This window comes from Protomyctophum parallelum (genome assembly GCF_964188405.1).
Source record: "Protomyctophum parallelum genome assembly, chromosome: 5".
Taxonomy (NCBI): domain Eukaryota; kingdom Metazoa; phylum Chordata; class Actinopteri; order Myctophiformes; family Myctophidae; genus Protomyctophum; species Protomyctophum parallelum.
In genome coordinates, this window is record NC_139702.1 from 21,181,037 (window position 1) to 21,199,889 (window position 18,853).

The window sequence follows — 18,853 nt, forward strand, 5'->3', positions numbered from 1 at the left end:
CTTCCCTCCCTATCAACCCTCCCCTCCCTCTATCCTAACATCCCAGATCACCCCATTTAAGGGGCTGCTCTGCAAACACGCAGCCCCCCACCCTCGCCTGCTCTTCTAGATCTGTTGGGGTGGCACTGGTGACAGAAGACAGAATGACAATAGAGGGTGGTGGAGAGGAACTCCTTCAGAACTCTGTTGGCTGCCTGTATGTCATCTCTCTCTCTGTCATCCGTAACCAACATTACCCACCAGCTTTTTATTCTTCACTTTTCCCTATGCGCTTCTTCACCCAACCCCGAAAAGCCCCCCCCCCACACACACACACACACACACACACACACACACACACACACACACACACACACACACACACACACACACACACACACACACACACACACACACACACACACACACACACACACACACACACACACACACACACACACACACACACACACACACACACACACACACACACACACACACACACACACACTTCTATATTCCCAGTGTGTGCAGTCAGAGGGAATGGGGAAGACAGGCACTGGGTTCTGTGCCAGGCCTCTTCTCGTTCCCTGAACAGACCCAGATGCTCTGAGCTGCCCGAGGCACACTGTGTGCTACTCTTCCCCAACTGTGGCTCTGGCAGGTGGGGTGGGGTGGAGATGAGTGGAGAGGAATGGAGGGACCACATCACAGATGGCTTCTTTTATTTCTTAGAAAACCTTAATACAAGTGAATGAGATTGCCAGCAATCCGTATACGTAGTGTAGTTCCGAAAATATTGATGACTTTGTCACCACAAAATAAGGATTTCGCTTTTAACCAAATGCCTTCTTCTCAAACTGTAGACAACTAATAGTTGGAATTGCACGAGTGTACTGTTCTCACCACTGGCACTGGGACAATATGGAGGAACTCGCTCGTTAAAAAAACAGCATCACCAACCCAGAGCCATAGAGTAAGACAGAGAGACAGTCCAATGACGGCTCTTCTACATAGACTTCTATTGGCTAATAGGGACACCGGACAGAGGTTTGAGTCTATGGGCTCGTGCGAGTACATGAACCACGTGACCGGGCTGTTTTCTGCCCCCTCAATGTCGCAACTCTGTCTATACTCTGCACCAACCTTAACGTCCCTCATTCAAAGTAGTTACTGATTGGTTTGCGTCTGGGCTGGGAGTGGCCAGTCGCTTTTTGATAGTCAGACAGACAGACATAACAGACAGACACAGTCACACACAGTTTTTCTTCAGCCATCAGCGTCAGCAAATGTAGTTAGTTATTCTTTGTCTCTCTATCTCTCTACTGAGTTTTTTGGTCAATATGCGCACTTTCATATATATATACATTGTTACGGACCACAGTCCTTGTAACATACATACTGTACACACTTTTTTTTTTTAATGAGGGTAATATTTTGAAGTAAGGGTAATATTTTGCCTTTAACCACATGTCAGACATTCTGTACTGAGATGAAGAAGCTCACAAAGCAGAAAGCAAGTTTATCATACTTTACTGTAAGACGCATTGACAGCAGCAAGCGGGAGTAGAAATAAGGAGAGTTCAGAAGGGACGATGAATGAAAGATAATGAAAAGAGAACAGGTGTGAAGAGAGTAAGTGAGGCAGATGAGATGGAGCCTGCGGGGATTCTGGAGCTGAGATCAATCAACCTATCCCGTCTTCACTTTTCACAAAATGAAATGGGGGATTTGTTACCTAAGGGCACAGGCATATACGGATTGGCCACTCATGCATGGCATATTCACTAAAACAGTAGGGGAGTAGAATACTAAGTTGTTTAGTTATAGTTTCCATCTGTTATGGCCTATCTTTAAAAACCCAGTGACACACTGACATCCTGACATTGATAGATAGGGACTACAATCATCCAAGAACAGACATGCTCACACAAACACATGCTACTGGGAGGCACATGCGGCACATGACACAGAAACTCAGAAGTGAAGGCCCACGACATAGCATGAGCCGGACATGCATCGACAATCTCGCTTACAGCTCTTGCTAGGTCACGTGTTGTGCGCTCACACGTGCGTGGTCTTTTGGGGACTCGCCGTGTGCTGGTGCGGGAGGAGAGCTGCGGTAAGGCGGGGTGTGTCATCATTTGCCACGATTTGTTGACAACTCCACCTTCCGCACAAGATGAGGTTGGAGGGACTGCCGACGGGAAGGCCGTTTGCTATGTGAGAATATATTTATGAGAATGACTTTCCGTGACTCAGCAACTCCACGTTGTGTGAATGCTGGTATTTATTGTAAAAGCCACTCTGTTGTGATCTGTAATGTCACAACAGAGTGCCCAGGGGTTCCCAAAGTTGGGGTCAGGACCCCACATGTGGGGTTGCAGGACACTGTCGCAGACTTATTTTGGGTCATCAAAAATATTTTACACACCTGAATAGAATTCAACAGAATGAGTGAAATACAATGTAAAAATGATTCCAAATACATTTTAACCATGCTTGTTACAAAACCCCTATAGCCCTAGGCTTGATACATTACATGTGCATACAAATGCGCACCAAATGTGAACGTTTATGTGCAAAAAAGGACTTCCGAGGATAGGTTGGGGTCCCGACCAATGGCAGCATTATTTTGGGGTTGGGGGCTGAAAGGTTTGGGAACCCATGCTCTACCCATACAGGAGCAACTGGCGGCCCGGAGGCCACATGCGGCTCCCACCTTCACTTAATGTGGCAAAATGTGTAATAAATATGAAAAAGCTACTCCTGTGGAAGGGTTATCATATTAATTTACTTATATTGACCCTATAAACAATTTAACTGGCAAATAGAAATCCGGTTGTCCAGAGCCACAGATCCGACCGCTATGCCAACATATTGTCATGTGCAATGTACATATATTGGGAATGGGACTGACCGACTTCAAAGCTCGCTGTCGAGTATTTTGGATATTCAGTTGTCCAGAACTGCCAATATGGACATTCTAATATGGGCATATACTGATGACATAAGGGATCTCCTTATGGGCATAAAAGGGACAAGGACTGACAGATAGACAGACAGATACAGAGATCTATATGGGCAGTAAAGTGACACAGACATACGAGTACAAAGGGTACTCTGACAAAGCTCCCGACACTGACTCAGAGTCATACATATTGGTATAATGCAACGTAGGTCTGATGGCCACGTAACGACCACTATGACTCAGCCATAGTTCTTTAAAGATGGATGTCACTATATTACTGTTTTTTTCATTGGCACGTTTGACTGTCAAGGGTTCAGCCTCCAGGAAGAAACCCTAAATGCAAAGGGAATACATCATTGCACAAAAAACGAATCCAGGGTGTCTAATGAAGTACCTCATAGACGCATGAAAAAATGGAAAAATACAAAAATTGTGGCACTCCATCTTTAAAACTGACACTAAGCGCTAACACTAATAATTTGTATGTGATTCATTATTTACTGGCTGGGAAAGGGAAAAGGACACTGTGATGATGTGTGATCCTCCCTCCAGCTGCAAGCAAAGACCTGACTGCTGCCCCCAAGAGGTTTTGCTGTGACAGTGACAGTGGCAGTGAGCGATGCTCCAGAGAAGGCTCACATTAAACCACCCTCAGTCAGAGTACTCACTATTTTACTGTGTGGTCTTGGCTTTTTGTGAAAGACTGAACACGACGACATTGCATTACATTGCTTGACGACAACAAACTAATTTTTGTTTCTTGTGCTGGTACTGAGTCGTGACTGTCTCCAAAGACCTCCTCACCTCAAATAAATAATCTTGCTTAAAGCTGATGTTAGCAGCACACGATCTGACTACAGAGTGTAAATTCCTGTACCACAAGCTTATTTAGTTGACACTGATGCGGAGACACAAGTTACATTTCTGCTATAACTTCAATCAACAGGCCACATTATACAAAAATCCATATATGGAGATTCTAAAGTGGACAAGCCTTTCGCAGAAGCCCAGGGGTGAAACGGAAAGGGTAAAGTTCGGTTACGGCCTAGAGAAATGTGGTGCAGCCCTGCCTACTCAGCATAAAGCCTCTCTACTCTGTGCAAGTCTCTGTAGAGAGGTTGATCAAAGCAGAGGAGACCGTTCACAGGATTCTGCACGTTAGAGACTCTGAAGGGATATACAGACATGCCATTATGCTTCACAATAGGATATGGGGATGAAAAAGTAATAACGTGTGTGCACGTTTGCATGTGCATGTGCGTGTGCGCTTGCGTGTGTGTGTGAGAGAGAGAATCATAATTTGAAGAATGATCAAATCAGTTTGCATGTGTCTGCAAAAAACTCAGAAGTTTGTGTGCAGTCAGATTGGTTATATACTGAAGTGTATTTGTGAAAATGAGATTTGCAGAATGTGTGTGTGTGTGTGTGTGTGCGTGTTTCTACGTGCATACTTTATGCTCTGCAGCTGCTTTGATGAATAATGAGGAAGGTGGCTGGGTGCCGAGTTGGGCGGTGCTGCCTGTTATTTCAGAGGAAGGTGGCAAGATCAAACCTGTTCTTTTTTCTGCCCTTTGCCACTTGCTTTGTTTCATCCCTTCTTCCGTCTCTCTGCCTTCAACCTCAGGTGCCTCTGCCTCACCTAATGCCTGACTGATACTGGCCACGTGTCATGCACTGAAAATAGTACAAGCTCACAGTGTGTTGCACCGTGACGTGTTGTGAGCTTGTAGATCTGATATTTTAGAAAAACTTTTGGTTGGTCTATCATTTTGTTCTCCAAAGACACTAGCAGTTTCACTGCATTTCAAAAGCAGATGGACTGGGGAATACTGATCTCACAGACAGACTTTCTGAGAATTGCCTCACTGTAACAGGTACAGCATCTGGTGCAGTTTCCTACAGTATACTCCGTGGTGGAAAGTAACTAAGTACTGTACATAAGTAAAACTTCTACTCCACTACATAGGCAAATATTGTACTTTTACTCCACAACAATTATTTCATTTGAACACTTTAGTTACTAGTTACTTTGTACATTTTGATTATAATTACAAAACATATATTAACCACAGTCTACGGTACACATTTTGGTAATTTGAAAATAGCCGATCTACAAGCTCACAATGCGACACATTTTGTGTGCTTATAGCTCTGCTATTTTCAAAAGATTTTTTATACATTTGAAAACTTGTGAAATGGGACCTTCTGCATAATGAGCACTTTTACTTTTGGTACTTTAAATAGATTTAGATGCCAATACCTTTTACTCAAGTACATTTTGATTACTGGACTTTTACTTGTGAAAAATGTGAGTACATTTCCCACCACTGTTTCCTATAGTGTTTTTGTACATCTGTACTTACTGTAAAGCACAGACGTCTTCCGTCCTCTCACACATCTTCAGATGGAAAGTGTACTCGAAGGTATTCTCGGGAGCGAATGTCAGCCTGCACAGCACAATAGAGGAAAGGGAAAGAGACAACGAGACAAAGAGTGTAGAGAGCAAGAGAGAGGGAGGTGTATTTAATAAGTTGTCACAAAAGCTTTGTTTGACAATTTGTCGTGACTGCTTTTTCCTCAAGGATCTGCACCCTCATGACCACATAATAGGAGTTCCACAATGCAAACTGAAACCCTGAGCTGTGATGCATGAAAATGAATACAAGCACAAAAGCACACAAAAAAAAGATCCCCAGGAAAGATCCTCAACAGTGGCCACCATCCACCCATCAAGTTGCTTTAGAGGAAGTCCTTTTGAATGTGTGTTTAAGCAAAGCCACCGCGTCAGATATTCTGATGCCATTTTACAGGGGTTTCTCTACACACGAATCGATCAACTCTATGTGAGCCACTGAAGCCCAGGGATTACGACGCTCTATAGTGTACGAAGTTAACCCCCCACGCCACACAGGTGCACACCCACATGCACACAGCATGCACACACGTGAACGCGCACACAAATGCGTGCTCAAACACTCCGAGGAGACGTGCCCCGGGGGCCACTACCGGCCTCATGCCGTCCACAGGCTGAGCCTCTATCAGAAGGACTCAGGCCCCCGATTGACACCCGGGCGACGGCCGTCTCCTATACGCCACATTTCCCGCGCCCACCGCGGGCGGATATTCGGCGCTGGGGGAATCCTGGCTGCTATTCTTGGGGGAAAGTTGTCCTCTGGAACCAACGCCCTGGACATGGACCAGAGGGCCTCCCCCCTTCCCTCCTTCCCCACGGGGGGGAAGAGCGCCATGGGGGGCAACTGCGCCCCCAAACCCCCTGGACTTTCTCAAATACATCATTAACTCTTTCAGCGCCACCTGGTGGTCACCAGTTTAGGCTTTGATTCTCCCATTATAAAGAAAGAAAGAATTTGTAATTCTATTATGCATGTAATGTGCAAGTCATCACCTGTACACCAGATTAGAGGAATTTTCAAAATATGGAATATTTTGAATTCCCAAGGGAAGACGTCTTGACGCCCGTGGCATCCAGTACTTAATTGGCAATTAGACGTCTTGACGTTTATGGCTACTAAACAGTAAAGTAATGCCACTTATGGTTAAATGTACAACATAAGGCATACGCTGAAGTTCAACCTTTAAATCCAGTATGTACTTTATTGCATTGTCCTCTGACACCAACACCTTGGTGATGCTCACAGTTCCGTACAGTCACACAGTTCCTTCCTGCTTCAGCCAGTGAGTAAAAAATATCTGTGTCTTGCCCAAAACAGAACAGAGCCGAACAGCAGGTGTGAGAACATTCATTTGCATATCACCCCAAATGTCCCTTGATGCACACACACAATGTGTGACAGATGCTCATATACTGTGTACTCTCGTGTGCGTGTGTGCACGCACACACACGCACACACACACACACACACACACAAACACACACACAAGTGTTGCATTCCACTTGTGCTTGCCTTGAATGTGCACCACGCACATTCATGTTTCTGAATTGCACCTACAGTTCTCATAAATTAAAGCCTCATTAATACTCACTCGTTCAGTCAGATAACTCACGAATAGATTTAACCAATATTTATTATAGAATGAGAATGTGTGCATATAATATTTTGCTACATTTTTCTCCCTGCTCGGCACAATTAAACACCATCATTAAACATTAAGAGCAGGGAAATAGATATACAATAACAACCCCCCGATGGGGAACAGAAGTAACAGAGCCCACCGGTGGTGCTGGGGTGGTGGTGGGAGCAAACATCACATAACAACCAGGAACCATATATGCAGATGGAAGGCAGGAAGAAGCATGCAGTCTAGTGAGCGTAAATACCCTGCCCAATTGGTCAGCTGACTGCCACATCAGCGAATGACATGTGGGCCTTGCACACACTGAATACACCCACATAGTAATGCGGTATATGAACCCCTTGAGTATTGTATATGTATGCGCCCTTGAGCACAGCATGAAACCCCTCGTGTATATCTGACTGAATGCCGAAGAACAAATTGGGCTGTAGTGATATCATGATGTAGATTGGCAGCTATTGATGTTCAAAATAACAATTCTTCTACATTCTCTAATTGTGTAGATATCTTGTAATTTAAGTAATGCAGATGATTATTGATTAACAATAATTTAACTCTTGAGAGTGTGAAATAAGAATAGAGAATGAAAGAGAATGAAAGGGACAGGGAAGTAAAATAATAAATTAGAAAAAAAGAAGAAAAGAAACTTGGAAAAAGTAAGACATCTGCACTGGGGGTTCATTTGGCTAAAGGACCTGATTGAAATTCTGCCCATCGGTTCCAAACAGGATTTCCTTTCTCTTCTTCCTGAGTGCATTCCCTGGCAACTTGTAAATCCTCAAGAGGACAGGTGCAAGCCACCGGTGTGCATTAGGCACCTTTGGCACATGCATGCGGATATACGTGTGTGCAGCAGTGTGTGTGCACGCACGCACGCAGCCACACACGCACGCACACACACGCACACTTGTCTTAGGCTTGATTCCTATAGCCTGGGGCAGGACTTTGCCTCTTTCCCCCCTGAGCCCCGAACCCCTGCAGCAAAATCTGTCTGCTCCTGTCCTAACCTTTATTAAAGTTCTATTTTTTTCCCCGAGCTGTCTCTTTGCAATGCTCCATCATTTTCTTTTTCTGCCTACTTCTATTTCATTCTGGCCATTAAACTTTTACCTTTGTTCGACATGTTGTTTCCTCCCTCCCTCCCCGATTTCAACTGCTCATGTCAAGTCTCAACCTCTCTCTCTCTCTCTCTACATTACCACTTCACCTCAGTATTTGCTCCCACAGCTCACGTATCTCCCCAAACCTCCATCTCTGTCCAGTCTCTCAGTATTTCCCAGTCTGACTGTAGAGGTCCTGGGAGAGTAGTACAACAGCAGAATGTCAGGCAGTAATATATTAACATTTAAAGAGCCTCGAGGGGCAAGTGGACCACTACAGCTCGAAACACTCTGAACGAATATATAGTACTTTCTTGCATGTCAAAGAGTGAAAAATGCCAATCTACACGCTCGCAATCAATCTACATTACATATACAAGCTTGTAGATCTGCTAGTTTCACCAAATATTTGCTGAATGTTCGCCTATTTTTGCCAAATGTTTACCGACATTCAGGGGCGGCGGTGGCTCAGGGGTAGAGTGCCTGGATGGTAACCGTAAGGTTGCCAGTTCGAACCCGGGCTCCCCCAGAGTTACTGTCGAAGTGTCCTTGAGCAAGACACTGAACCCCTAATTGCTCCCGATGTGCTAGTTGGTGCCTTGCATGGTTTCCTCTACCATCGGTGTATGAATGTGTGTGTGAATGGGTGAATGTAATGCACAATCTCTGTAAAGCGCCTTGGATAAAGGCGCTATATAAATGCACCATTTACCACCAAATGTCTTACAGTCATCTTATTTGTATATGGCCAGAATAGGGATGCTAGGGTTCATGTTGTTAAAACAATGGCCTTTCTGTCACACGCTGAAAACATTCACATAGGCAGTATTGGCTCAGGCGGTACACCAGCTGCTCCCCCTGGCTTTGTGCCAAAGTGTTCTTAAGCAAGTCATGATGTCGCCTTGCATGATTACCACTATAGAAATGCAGGCCATTTAACATTTACAAGTATACGACAGCTAGGGTGTTACATTCAGATCGTTAGTCTTTCCAGACATTTCGTGATTTCTGACACCTCATCCTCATCTCTCTCCTTTTCCTCTCAGATTTCCTCTCAGATTACTGGCTACGAACCACTTTCAGTATTGTTCTGTCTCTGAAGTAAACGAGGTGCAAGCGTCTTGAAGAGAAAATGCTCTTGAGCTCAAGAAGTGGATAAATGAAAGTTAAATAAAGAAGAGCTACAGTACTTACCACACTAATTCAATCCATTTTATGCTTTTATACGCTTGGATGCCTTTCATGTTTAGATAATTACATTTCTTGTTATGCCTAATTTAGTGTGAAATCTGTTATACAAATATACCTGACCTGTCTGTCTAGCTAGCCTATATCTTATATGTCTTGCCAAAGTTTTGACTTCCAAAATAATAGCCGATTAGCTGTGCGTAAATAACTAAAGTCACAAAAAGGTCAAAAGGAAAATGAAGAATTGTTGCATCTGTAGTGCAGAATGATAACATGAAAACCATGTCACTAGAACACCTGCAGCCACATTTGTTCCCATACTGCATTATGCTTGTAAGTGCATGTACGTATGTGCGTGTTGCTATACAGCATGTGAGTATTGCGTTAATGCAGAGGTGTCGTACAGTAACTCTGAATTATTCAAAGAGTAGAAAGGAGAGCCGGTAGGGGGTTAGTGATAGATGGATGAGTAAGACAGAAAGGCATGTAGAAAGAACAGAAACATAGATGGATGGATAAGACAGAGAGAGGGCGGCATAGAGGGCACCTGCCCATGCACACAAACAACAACAACTGTGTTGGGTTCCCCGTGTGGCAGGCTACGCTTTGTTGCATCTGAACTGTCTTTCTGAAAACACAAACTCAGTCTCAACAGGATACCTGCATACAGTATACAGTATGATAAAGTAAACCTTGCCATTCTCCTCTCTCTTCATCGTTCTGTAACACACTGGAGTGTGGAGGCCGAATTTCATGGTTCCAGGGACGTCGCTGACCATTTGGTTGCCCTACTCATAGGATATTTGTACTGCCCCCCCCTCCCGACGAGAGCACTGTGTTTCCTCATGCAGAGGAGGATGCATACACAGCCACTCGTTATTACGCGGCGAAGCCGCAGATTCAATTGTTACTATGGGGTTCAGCTTGGCACTTTTTGTTGCCCCCCTCGGCGTGTTGCCCTATACGCAGTGCGTATTGCGAGTATATGAAGCGACAGCACTGCATGGCTCAATATCAGAAATGAGATGTAAATAGGGAATTACACTGGCACAGGGGTAACGTGCCTATACACCAGCACAGAAGAATCAATGCGTTGGAATCCACCGTGGACCGTGGTGCATCTGGCTTGCCGAGCATGTCTACGCCAACACAATTTGCTAAACAGGGAGGGCAATCTTTGTTTGCTCCCCCGCCAGCGACTCCAACGGCTGGGGCAGGCGGTGTTGAAACGGCAGGAGCATAGGATGGAGATGGTAGCTACGTTCTCCTGCTTGGGGGCACCTCACATGCAGGTGCGTTAATTAGCACGGTATGACAGCAAGTGGCAAAATACAGAAAAGTGTTGGAAAGACTAATTGGCATAACTCCTAAACTGGGAGCAAATAGGGGTAAACACGTATTGCCTACTAAATGTAAGGGGAATACAGTACAATATATATATATATATATATATATACATATATACACACACACACACACACAAACTGAAGTGTGGGCTATCAGTGGAGTGTGAGAATTTAATGGAGCAAGCGAGAGAGAGAGAGAGAGAGAGAGAGAGAGAGAGAGAGAGAGAGAGGGGGAGAGAGAGAGAGAGAGAGAGGGAGAGGGAGAGGGAGAGGGAGAGGGAGAGGGAGAGAGAGAGAGAGAGAGAGAGAGAAGGGGGAGGGAGAGAGTGGGAGTGGGAGAGAGACAGAGAGCGAGAGAGCGAGAGAGAGCGAGAGAGACGGAGATCACAGCTAGCTACTCTGCGCGTGTCTTCACATGTGTTGTAGGCAGCTCTTCCACTGTGGTGGGTGCGAGATATTCTGCTGCAGTGCATTCACACCATCAACCCTTCCCTGCAGAATTCACCAATGATGTCATCTTTCCCTTTCATCTCGCTCTCCCTCCTTCTCTCAGGCTGTGAAGGGGTGTTTTTCCACAGTGATGAGAGGCAAGAGAAGACAACCAGATTTCATTTCAAAATCGACACCAATAGCTGAATATAAAAAAATGAAGTCGTTAATTCTGTGCTCTATCCTTTGAGCTACACACGATCACAACCTCATGACAACATAATGCATGCACCTCCATCTACGGATGCAGCATTACTTTCTCAACGGTCCAGTTTACCCAATACAGACTCATTAATTCAGCACATTTGTTTTTCAACACAATAATGCTTTTCCTTTCCAACACCCTTAAATGTATGAAAAACCATGAATTCGACTTGATTTCTGACATTTTTACACAATTCTCTTGACATTGGAAAATGCTTAATGCTACAGCTTTGATTGCAAGTAACAGTTTGTATTTCAGGCAGCATTGGGAGACATTATGTAACACTGGCCCCCTACTCCAGTGCCCTAGTGCTGTAGATGGCACTATCATAAACACAGTGTGTTCAGTCTACTGAATGCATAAACATTAACGGCATTCTGCCCTGGCAAGTTACAGCCACTGTTCCCAGTGGTGAACCTCAATTAGACACAGGCAAACCGCAACATACTGTTCGGCTGCCAAGAACAGGGTAACCATTCATGCTGACAGGTGTGTGCGTGCGTATTCCATAATGTGTATGCATGCGTGCTTCTCAGTTTATTTGTGCATGCACCTTGTGTGTATGCACACTACAAATATGTGTGCTTGTTCACAAGTTAGTGGGTGTGAGTGTGTGCCTATGTGCATGATTAAACGCTAGTTGGCATCCGAGTGGCCTGTCGAGAGTCGAGTACACTAGCACGGATAATGAAAAGCATGTCAAATTTGGACAGTTGGAGATGTTTTTGTCCCTGGCAGAGGTAGAACCGCCACACCATGGCTGCGCTATAACAGGCCTACTAATGATACGTAGCTTGGGGAGTTAGTTCAGTCAGATATACCTGAGCGGCTTCATGCTGTGCTCAAGGGCGCATACATATACCGCATTACTATGTGGGTGTATTCAGTGTGTGCAAGGCCCACATGTCATTCGCTGATGTGGCAGTCAGCTCACCAATTGGGCAGGGTATTTACACTCACTAGACTGCATGCTTCTTCCTGCCTTCCTTCTGCATATGGTTCCTGGTTGTTGTTATGTGATGTTTGCATGCAAAACAGTACACATTATCTCTGGTGTCATGTGACAAATGTATCACAAATGTATCATTCAACTTACAATTTCCTTCCAAAATATTGTATTTAAAATAACTGTCCGATCGACCCCAAATTTGAATCACAGATTAAGGTGCTTATAAATAACATATAGCCAAACGTGATTTCACGTGATTTCACTCAAATGGAGTGACAATTACCGTCAAACAAGTATTTTGATACCTGCTGCCTTCAAAAATGTGTGTGTGGGACTGTGGGACCTATTTCTTACAAAAAAGCTATATATACTAGTCAACCGCAAATTAGAATAACATGTACATCTATAGAGCACACCTCGAAGAATATAGGGGTTCATGGGGATGCCACAAATGCATGTATGTTGTAGAAATGCAAAATTGAGTCGGCTGAAGCAAACTTCACAACGTTCGGCACGGCAACTTGCTCAGTGGTGCCTCTTGTGGCTCAAGTACGCTTGAGATGCCACGCGCCCGTTGCGGTCAAAAACTATACTTTATCGGCCACAAAAAGTAGACATCATCAACCAACGAAATAACTGTTTAATTTAGAACAGAATAATTTAGTCCCTTGTTTGTGCCGAATCTGGGTTGCACATGGTTTGTTGAACTCCCTCTGGTGTTGTGGGTGTGGACTGTGGACTTCGTTGACATTAAGTTAGTATTTAGACAGGTACATGGGCCATTGCAAGAAGCTGTACTCTGTTGTCAACCCAAAGCCATATTGGGAGTAAGTCCCTGCGACATACAGTACAAACGTCATTTCCAGGTGGTGTACTTGTACATGATGTTCAGGGGTGTACTTGCACATCAAGCTGCCTCACTCTACAGAAACAGGAGATAGACTCCTGCCCTATGGGCCTCATGGCTTACTTACTGTATAGTTACTGTACTATGTATAGTATACAGTATAATTAGTATATTATACTGTGGCTAACTAGCCACAAGCCGGACACCGCAGTGGAGCTACAAGGATTCGGTCTCATGAGGGCGAAAAGAGACAACAAAGTGTGTCGGTAGACGAAAGCTGGGGGTCTTATACTGTATGTTAATAACAGATGGTGTAACCCGGGCCATGTGACTGTTAAAGAGATCATCTGCTCCCCTGATATAGAGCGGTTAGCTGTTAGCTTAAGACCCTACTATGTCCCAAGAGAAATATCACACGTCATTGCTATCTGTGTTTACATTCACCCGAGAGCTGACGCAGGGGCGGCGTGTGAGACGCTACACTCAACCGTAGCTAGGCTACAGACACAGAACCCAGATTATTTTATAGCCATATTGGGAGATTTTAACCACGTCCATGTCCATTATGGGGAGGGGAAAGCGGCTGGCCCCGACAAGACGTGTCCAAGGTTACTGAAGGCCTGCGCAACCAGGCATGCAACCTCACCCTTTAGGCGAGGTTGCATATGTAAGGGGGGAATATGTAATATCTTTGAGTAAAAAGTGTTAAGTTGAACTCTTGAGTGTCTTAACAACTAACATTCATACTGCGAGTGGGATTTGTACTGTGTGCTCCTCCATGGTGTTCCTACTGCTGGTATAACCTCTCGCCATCTAAACACATCGGCTTGATGAAATGAACACACAGTGGACACTACCCCTGGCTAAAACCGTCAGTGGTGTGTGTGTGTGTGTGTGTGTGTGTGTGTGTGTGTGTGTGTGTGTGTGTGTGTGTGTGTGTGCACGCGTGTGCGTTCAGTCAGGCACAAGCATGCATGCATCGATTTGTGTTTTAGCTTGTTTAGTCTTTTTTCTTTTTTTTTGCAATTGTGTGTCTGCGTGTGAGATCAAAGTGATGGATTGCATGGCTATGAATGTCCTCAGTGCAGCTTGTTTGGAAAAGCAGACTAGAGAAAACGAGCCCTTAACCCATTTTGACCTGAGATCAGATTCTAAAAATGTCTTCTACATCCTGACAGTTTTCTGAAAAAGCTATGTTTCTATGTCAGTGGTTCTTCGATTTTTCAAAAATAGCAGATCTACAAGCTCATAGCGCGCCACCAAGCTATTTTTCAATAGCTAAAGCATAACATAATGCTAAAACCAAAAGGGGTTCCCGCACAAAATGGTTTAAACTGTGGGAGAACAGCACCGCCTAGTGGCTGGAGGACAATCACCCATCAGAGACGGAAGGAAGAGATATCTACCTATAACTTACACTTACTTTATTTATTTTTTCATGAAGTACAACATCTTAGATGATGAATACAAAGTAACAGAAGGCAACAGATGTCAGGACAGCTGTGTGATCCAGAACAGCTGTGTGAATGTTGGAAAGAGTAGTGTCTCCAATCCAATCCAATCCAATCAACTTTATTTATATGGCACATTTCACAACGCAAGGTTTACAAAGTGCTGTACAGAAAGTTAAAAGCTGAATACACTCAAGACGTATTGTTGTGAAACTCGTCAAGCAACAAACAACTCTTCATAAAGTGGACTTCACATAAGAACACATGCACCAATGCAAGGAAGCATGTAGTCTGCAGAGCTCCTTTTACCTGTCAGATTTGCTAATGTCACAGGAAAATATAATGTGACTATCTCAGTGTCTCACAGTGAGTGATAGAAGACTGAACACGCACAAAGAAAATGTGTGTGTGTGTGTGTGTGTGTGTGTGTGTGTGTGTGTGTGTGTGTGTGTGTGTGTGTGCGTACCTGTCTGATGGGCTCAGGAACTCGATAGCGACAGCACGAGTATGTGAGGCGTACTGCTGTGTCCAGACTGATCTTGTGGCCGACAGACACATAGACGGGTTTAGTACTGCTGTCTGAGCTACGCAGGGCCTAGAGAGAGAGGGGGGGGGGGGGGGGGGGGTCAGCAACAACTCCATTAGAGTTTTAATTTCATTTTATTATTGTTTGTGTCTGTCAGCTTACACACCTTGCCCAGTATTTTTCCTGAGGCTGCTGTGAGTGGGAAGCAGTCTCCTCCTTTCTGCAGTGCAGCTATCTGTGGAGGAGAAGAAAACAAGCGTAATGGTGCGCTGGCATAACAAACCGGACATCCACTATAAACACTCGGCAGTCGAACCCAGGTCTCCCGCATGGGAAACCAAACATCTACTGCTCAAAAAAGAGGGGAGTTATATTGTACTAAAATACCATACAATACCATGTAGACTAATAAAATATACATTTATTCCATGAAAAACAAGTTCTAAATTGCAGTTTAAAGGACCATACCAGCATGTCATTATTATATTCATAGCTTCGGGCCATATGTTGTACATAAATGACAATCTTCATGCTAATCTCTCCATTAGTTTTTGAGATATCATGTGTGCAAGTGGACATTTTGTCCTAAAGGGGAACTAGAGGAAAGGCCACTGGGTTACCTTCACAATGATATTACTATGTTAGATTAACTACAGTATCTCAAGCAAGTTTCCAATCTCTGTAAGATCATCATATTGTTCTGAAATGAATGGAACCAAGCGGCTTCCTTGGAAATCAATCAACCCTCAGTATTATTTCGGAAAATGGTACTTAGCAGTAAGGCCAATACCCTGGGTTCGTACTCGTAGTCATAGGATTAAACATGCCACATACTGTACATCTGTCCTTAAAGTCTTAAAATCACTTGCACTTGCCAGAGGGCAAATATTTAAAAACATAAATAAAAAGGCTATATAATGTAGAGGACTACTTATGCGTTTCATTGACCTCAGTCGTCTAACTCCGAGATATCATGAACTTCTTTTTAATTAAGCTAGACACTCCAATACATGGCTTTTGAAGATTACATCTATGGGTATGGGCCAAGTCTATGAGAGTTTGTTTAGAGCACTTATGATGTAAATCGTTTGCCAGCCAAGTCTAGGGACTTTAATGTTTGTTTTGGACATGACATGAGAAGAGTCTTTTTTTTTCAGTAGAAACTAAAGCTTGTCTTTTCCACAGTCAAAGGCACATTGCAATGCCAATTGCACCACACCAGACTGGTATTCACAGGTGTGCTGTGCATTATGGGCCAAAAAGATGAAGGCAGCTTAGCCTCCATGATGGATGCGATGTCTGCACTTCTATGACTGATTACAACACAGGACGAGTCACTAGGGAGACAGCAGGCAGTGCCAGAAGCAGCCACAGAGGACCTGGGGCCATGGCTGATGTGCACATTATCACTGTCGGGCAGAAACCTTCTATGTCCATTGTCCACACACCCAAAAATAAGAACACGTCGCAAATACCTTTTCAGTTTGCAGTGCAAACAAATATAAAGAAATGTGCATGCGCCAGGCCTCCTGGAGCTTTTGACTCCTGGGCTGCAGCCTTGTTAGCCTGTGCATTAACACAGGGAAGAGATGAAAAACAGAGACACAGGTGCTGAGAGAAAGCGATAGAGAGACAGCCAGAGAGAAGAGACAGAGAGAGACAGAGAGAGTGTTGAAATGGTCAGAGAGGCTGGAGGAACACTCTTCTACTCAGTAAGAAGAGGATGTGTGGGTCTTAGAACCATGTATGCAAGAGGAAAGACAGCAGTAATACAGGGCTTAAAGCAAAGAAAATCCCATGACTGAAAATGTTTTTTTGCATCTCATAAAATGACCCCTATTAAATCCTCAGGACTGAAATCAATCCCCAGGACTGAGAACTTTAAGCCATGAGTAATATCATGGCAACAATTAAATCGGAGGGCACAATATGAGAGAGCACAGGTGTCTCCATATGGCAACTGTTCTTGGGACTTAATTGCAACACCTTTCAATTTCTGTGATGTGCAGTTGGGACTTCAGGGTCTTCCTCAAAGACACTTTAACTTTTTCAGATATCTGCAGCTACTGTATAAGAGACTTTCTACTTGTTTTTGGTCAAAATATTTCAGAGGATACCATGGTGATGCTGCTTGGAGTGGTCCCAGAAGGATTAGAGGGTTTTCTATTCCACAGTCCACATTTCAATAGGGTGTTGTAGAAGCTTCACAGATTGTTACTAGCTACATTGTGTGTGTATAAAGCTATTAAGAACTAGCTAATATTATTGTCTCCACCAGGCCGAAGGCATGGGAGGAGAGTATGTTTTGCACTCCGTCCGTCCGTCAGTGTGTCCGTCCGTGTGTCCGTGTGTGTGTCCGTGAGCAGCTAATCTCGGCCACCGTTAACCCGGTCGATGCCAAATTTTGCACACACACTCCCTGGATGCCAACGATGAACCTCTGCCCCAAACTTTCCAGAACGGCCTGTTATAGCGCCACCAGGAGGCCGCTTTGTGCAAAACAAGTTTTTGCACAGTACACCTACAGATTTTGTCCAAACATCGCGCAAATTGGTACACAGTCTCTCTAGAGCCATTCAACGAAACCGGTCTTTCATATTTCTCAGACTCCATCCTGATTGGTTAAGATTGGCTTCCAAAGTTCACAGGAGTGCTCAGTTTCAAACAAAATGCTGCAAATCATGAACACATCGCGTGATTTCCGTGAAATTGTGCACGCACATTCCCACTAGGCCGAGGACGAAATGCCACATGAACAATTTCAACTCAGCCTCAAGGTGGCGCTATAACTGGCCGAAAAGTGTTTTTCCTCTAACTGCACGGATCTGTGGATAATTTACTTTTGTTGCCCTTTTATCCAACCACCAGATGAAGGCAAGCTGCAATGTCCTACATTCCTATCCTGGTGGAGACCTGTGCCCAGAAGGGCACTTTTTCTAGTTCCCTGCTATTTTCTTTAAAAACACAGTTTCTGCTACTTCACCTACCGATTTTGTCCAAATCTCACGCAAATCGGTATATATTATCTTTGTAGTCATGTGATCAAGACGTATCTGTCACATTTTATGATTGGCTTCCAAAATGTGTGGGGGTGCAGCGCCAAATCCGCCGATTGCTGGGAATCTTTGCACGCACATCGATTCCCACTAGTCAACATATTTTTTCCCCTAGGTTTCAACAAGGCTAAGTTGTGCCCTAAGCATCACTGAATGTTGCTATTAATGGCTGTTGAGATGTTGTGTCTCTCAATACCCCGAAGACGACTTATGTCAAAACGTTGGTAGCCTTACATTGAATTATTCTTGCATCAAGGCTACAAGTGTGCGACTGCCTTCCTTCACAGTTCACACTTGTACTTTCATCATAATGGTCAGCAGCACCTCTCTATCACTGGTGTGTGCTCCTCCCCTATCCTGCAACCTCAGAGTCAGAACATCACAGAGAGTGTCCAGTATGCGCTACTCTGCTGGACACTATGTGCGAAACAAGAATGGGCCGAAGTTAATTTGCTGAGCCTGCTGTCGTATGTACAGCAGCCAGACATCTGTTCATAACACACAATTAACTTCTACTTGTTTTTCTTCCTTTCCCTGACAGGTCATTGAGGCTCCAGACTGCAACGAAATGAACATTTGCATATTAATGAAACCCAAATTTGCTTTCCCACAGGTATGCTTTGACTAACAGGCATTTGTTCCAAGTTGATTTGTATTCAAAACTTGGCTTGTAACAAAACTAACACCATC

The 18,853-nt window shown here is 44.2% G+C and overlaps 1 protein-coding gene across 3 annotated transcripts in view; it reads right to left on the reverse strand.

Annotated features, from left to right (window-relative positions):
* Positions 1 to 18,853, reverse strand: part of LOC310859269 (endonuclease V-like) — a 78,204-nt gene that overhangs the window by 50,189 nt on the left and 9,162 nt on the right. For all 3 annotated transcript variants that reach the window (XM_083765686.1, XM_083765687.1, XM_083765685.1), the window contains exons 6-8: positions 15,274 to 15,342; positions 15,048 to 15,176; positions 5,314 to 5,397 (exon numbers count right to left, since the gene is read on the reverse strand). In XM_083765686.1, coding sequence (XP_083621812.1) covers positions 5,341 to 5,397; positions 15,048 to 15,176; positions 15,274 to 15,342 — 255 coding nt within the window. In that variant the 3' untranslated portion in view covers positions 5,314 to 5,340. The remainder of the gene's footprint in view (positions 1 to 5,313; positions 5,398 to 15,047; positions 15,177 to 15,273; positions 15,343 to 18,853) is intronic.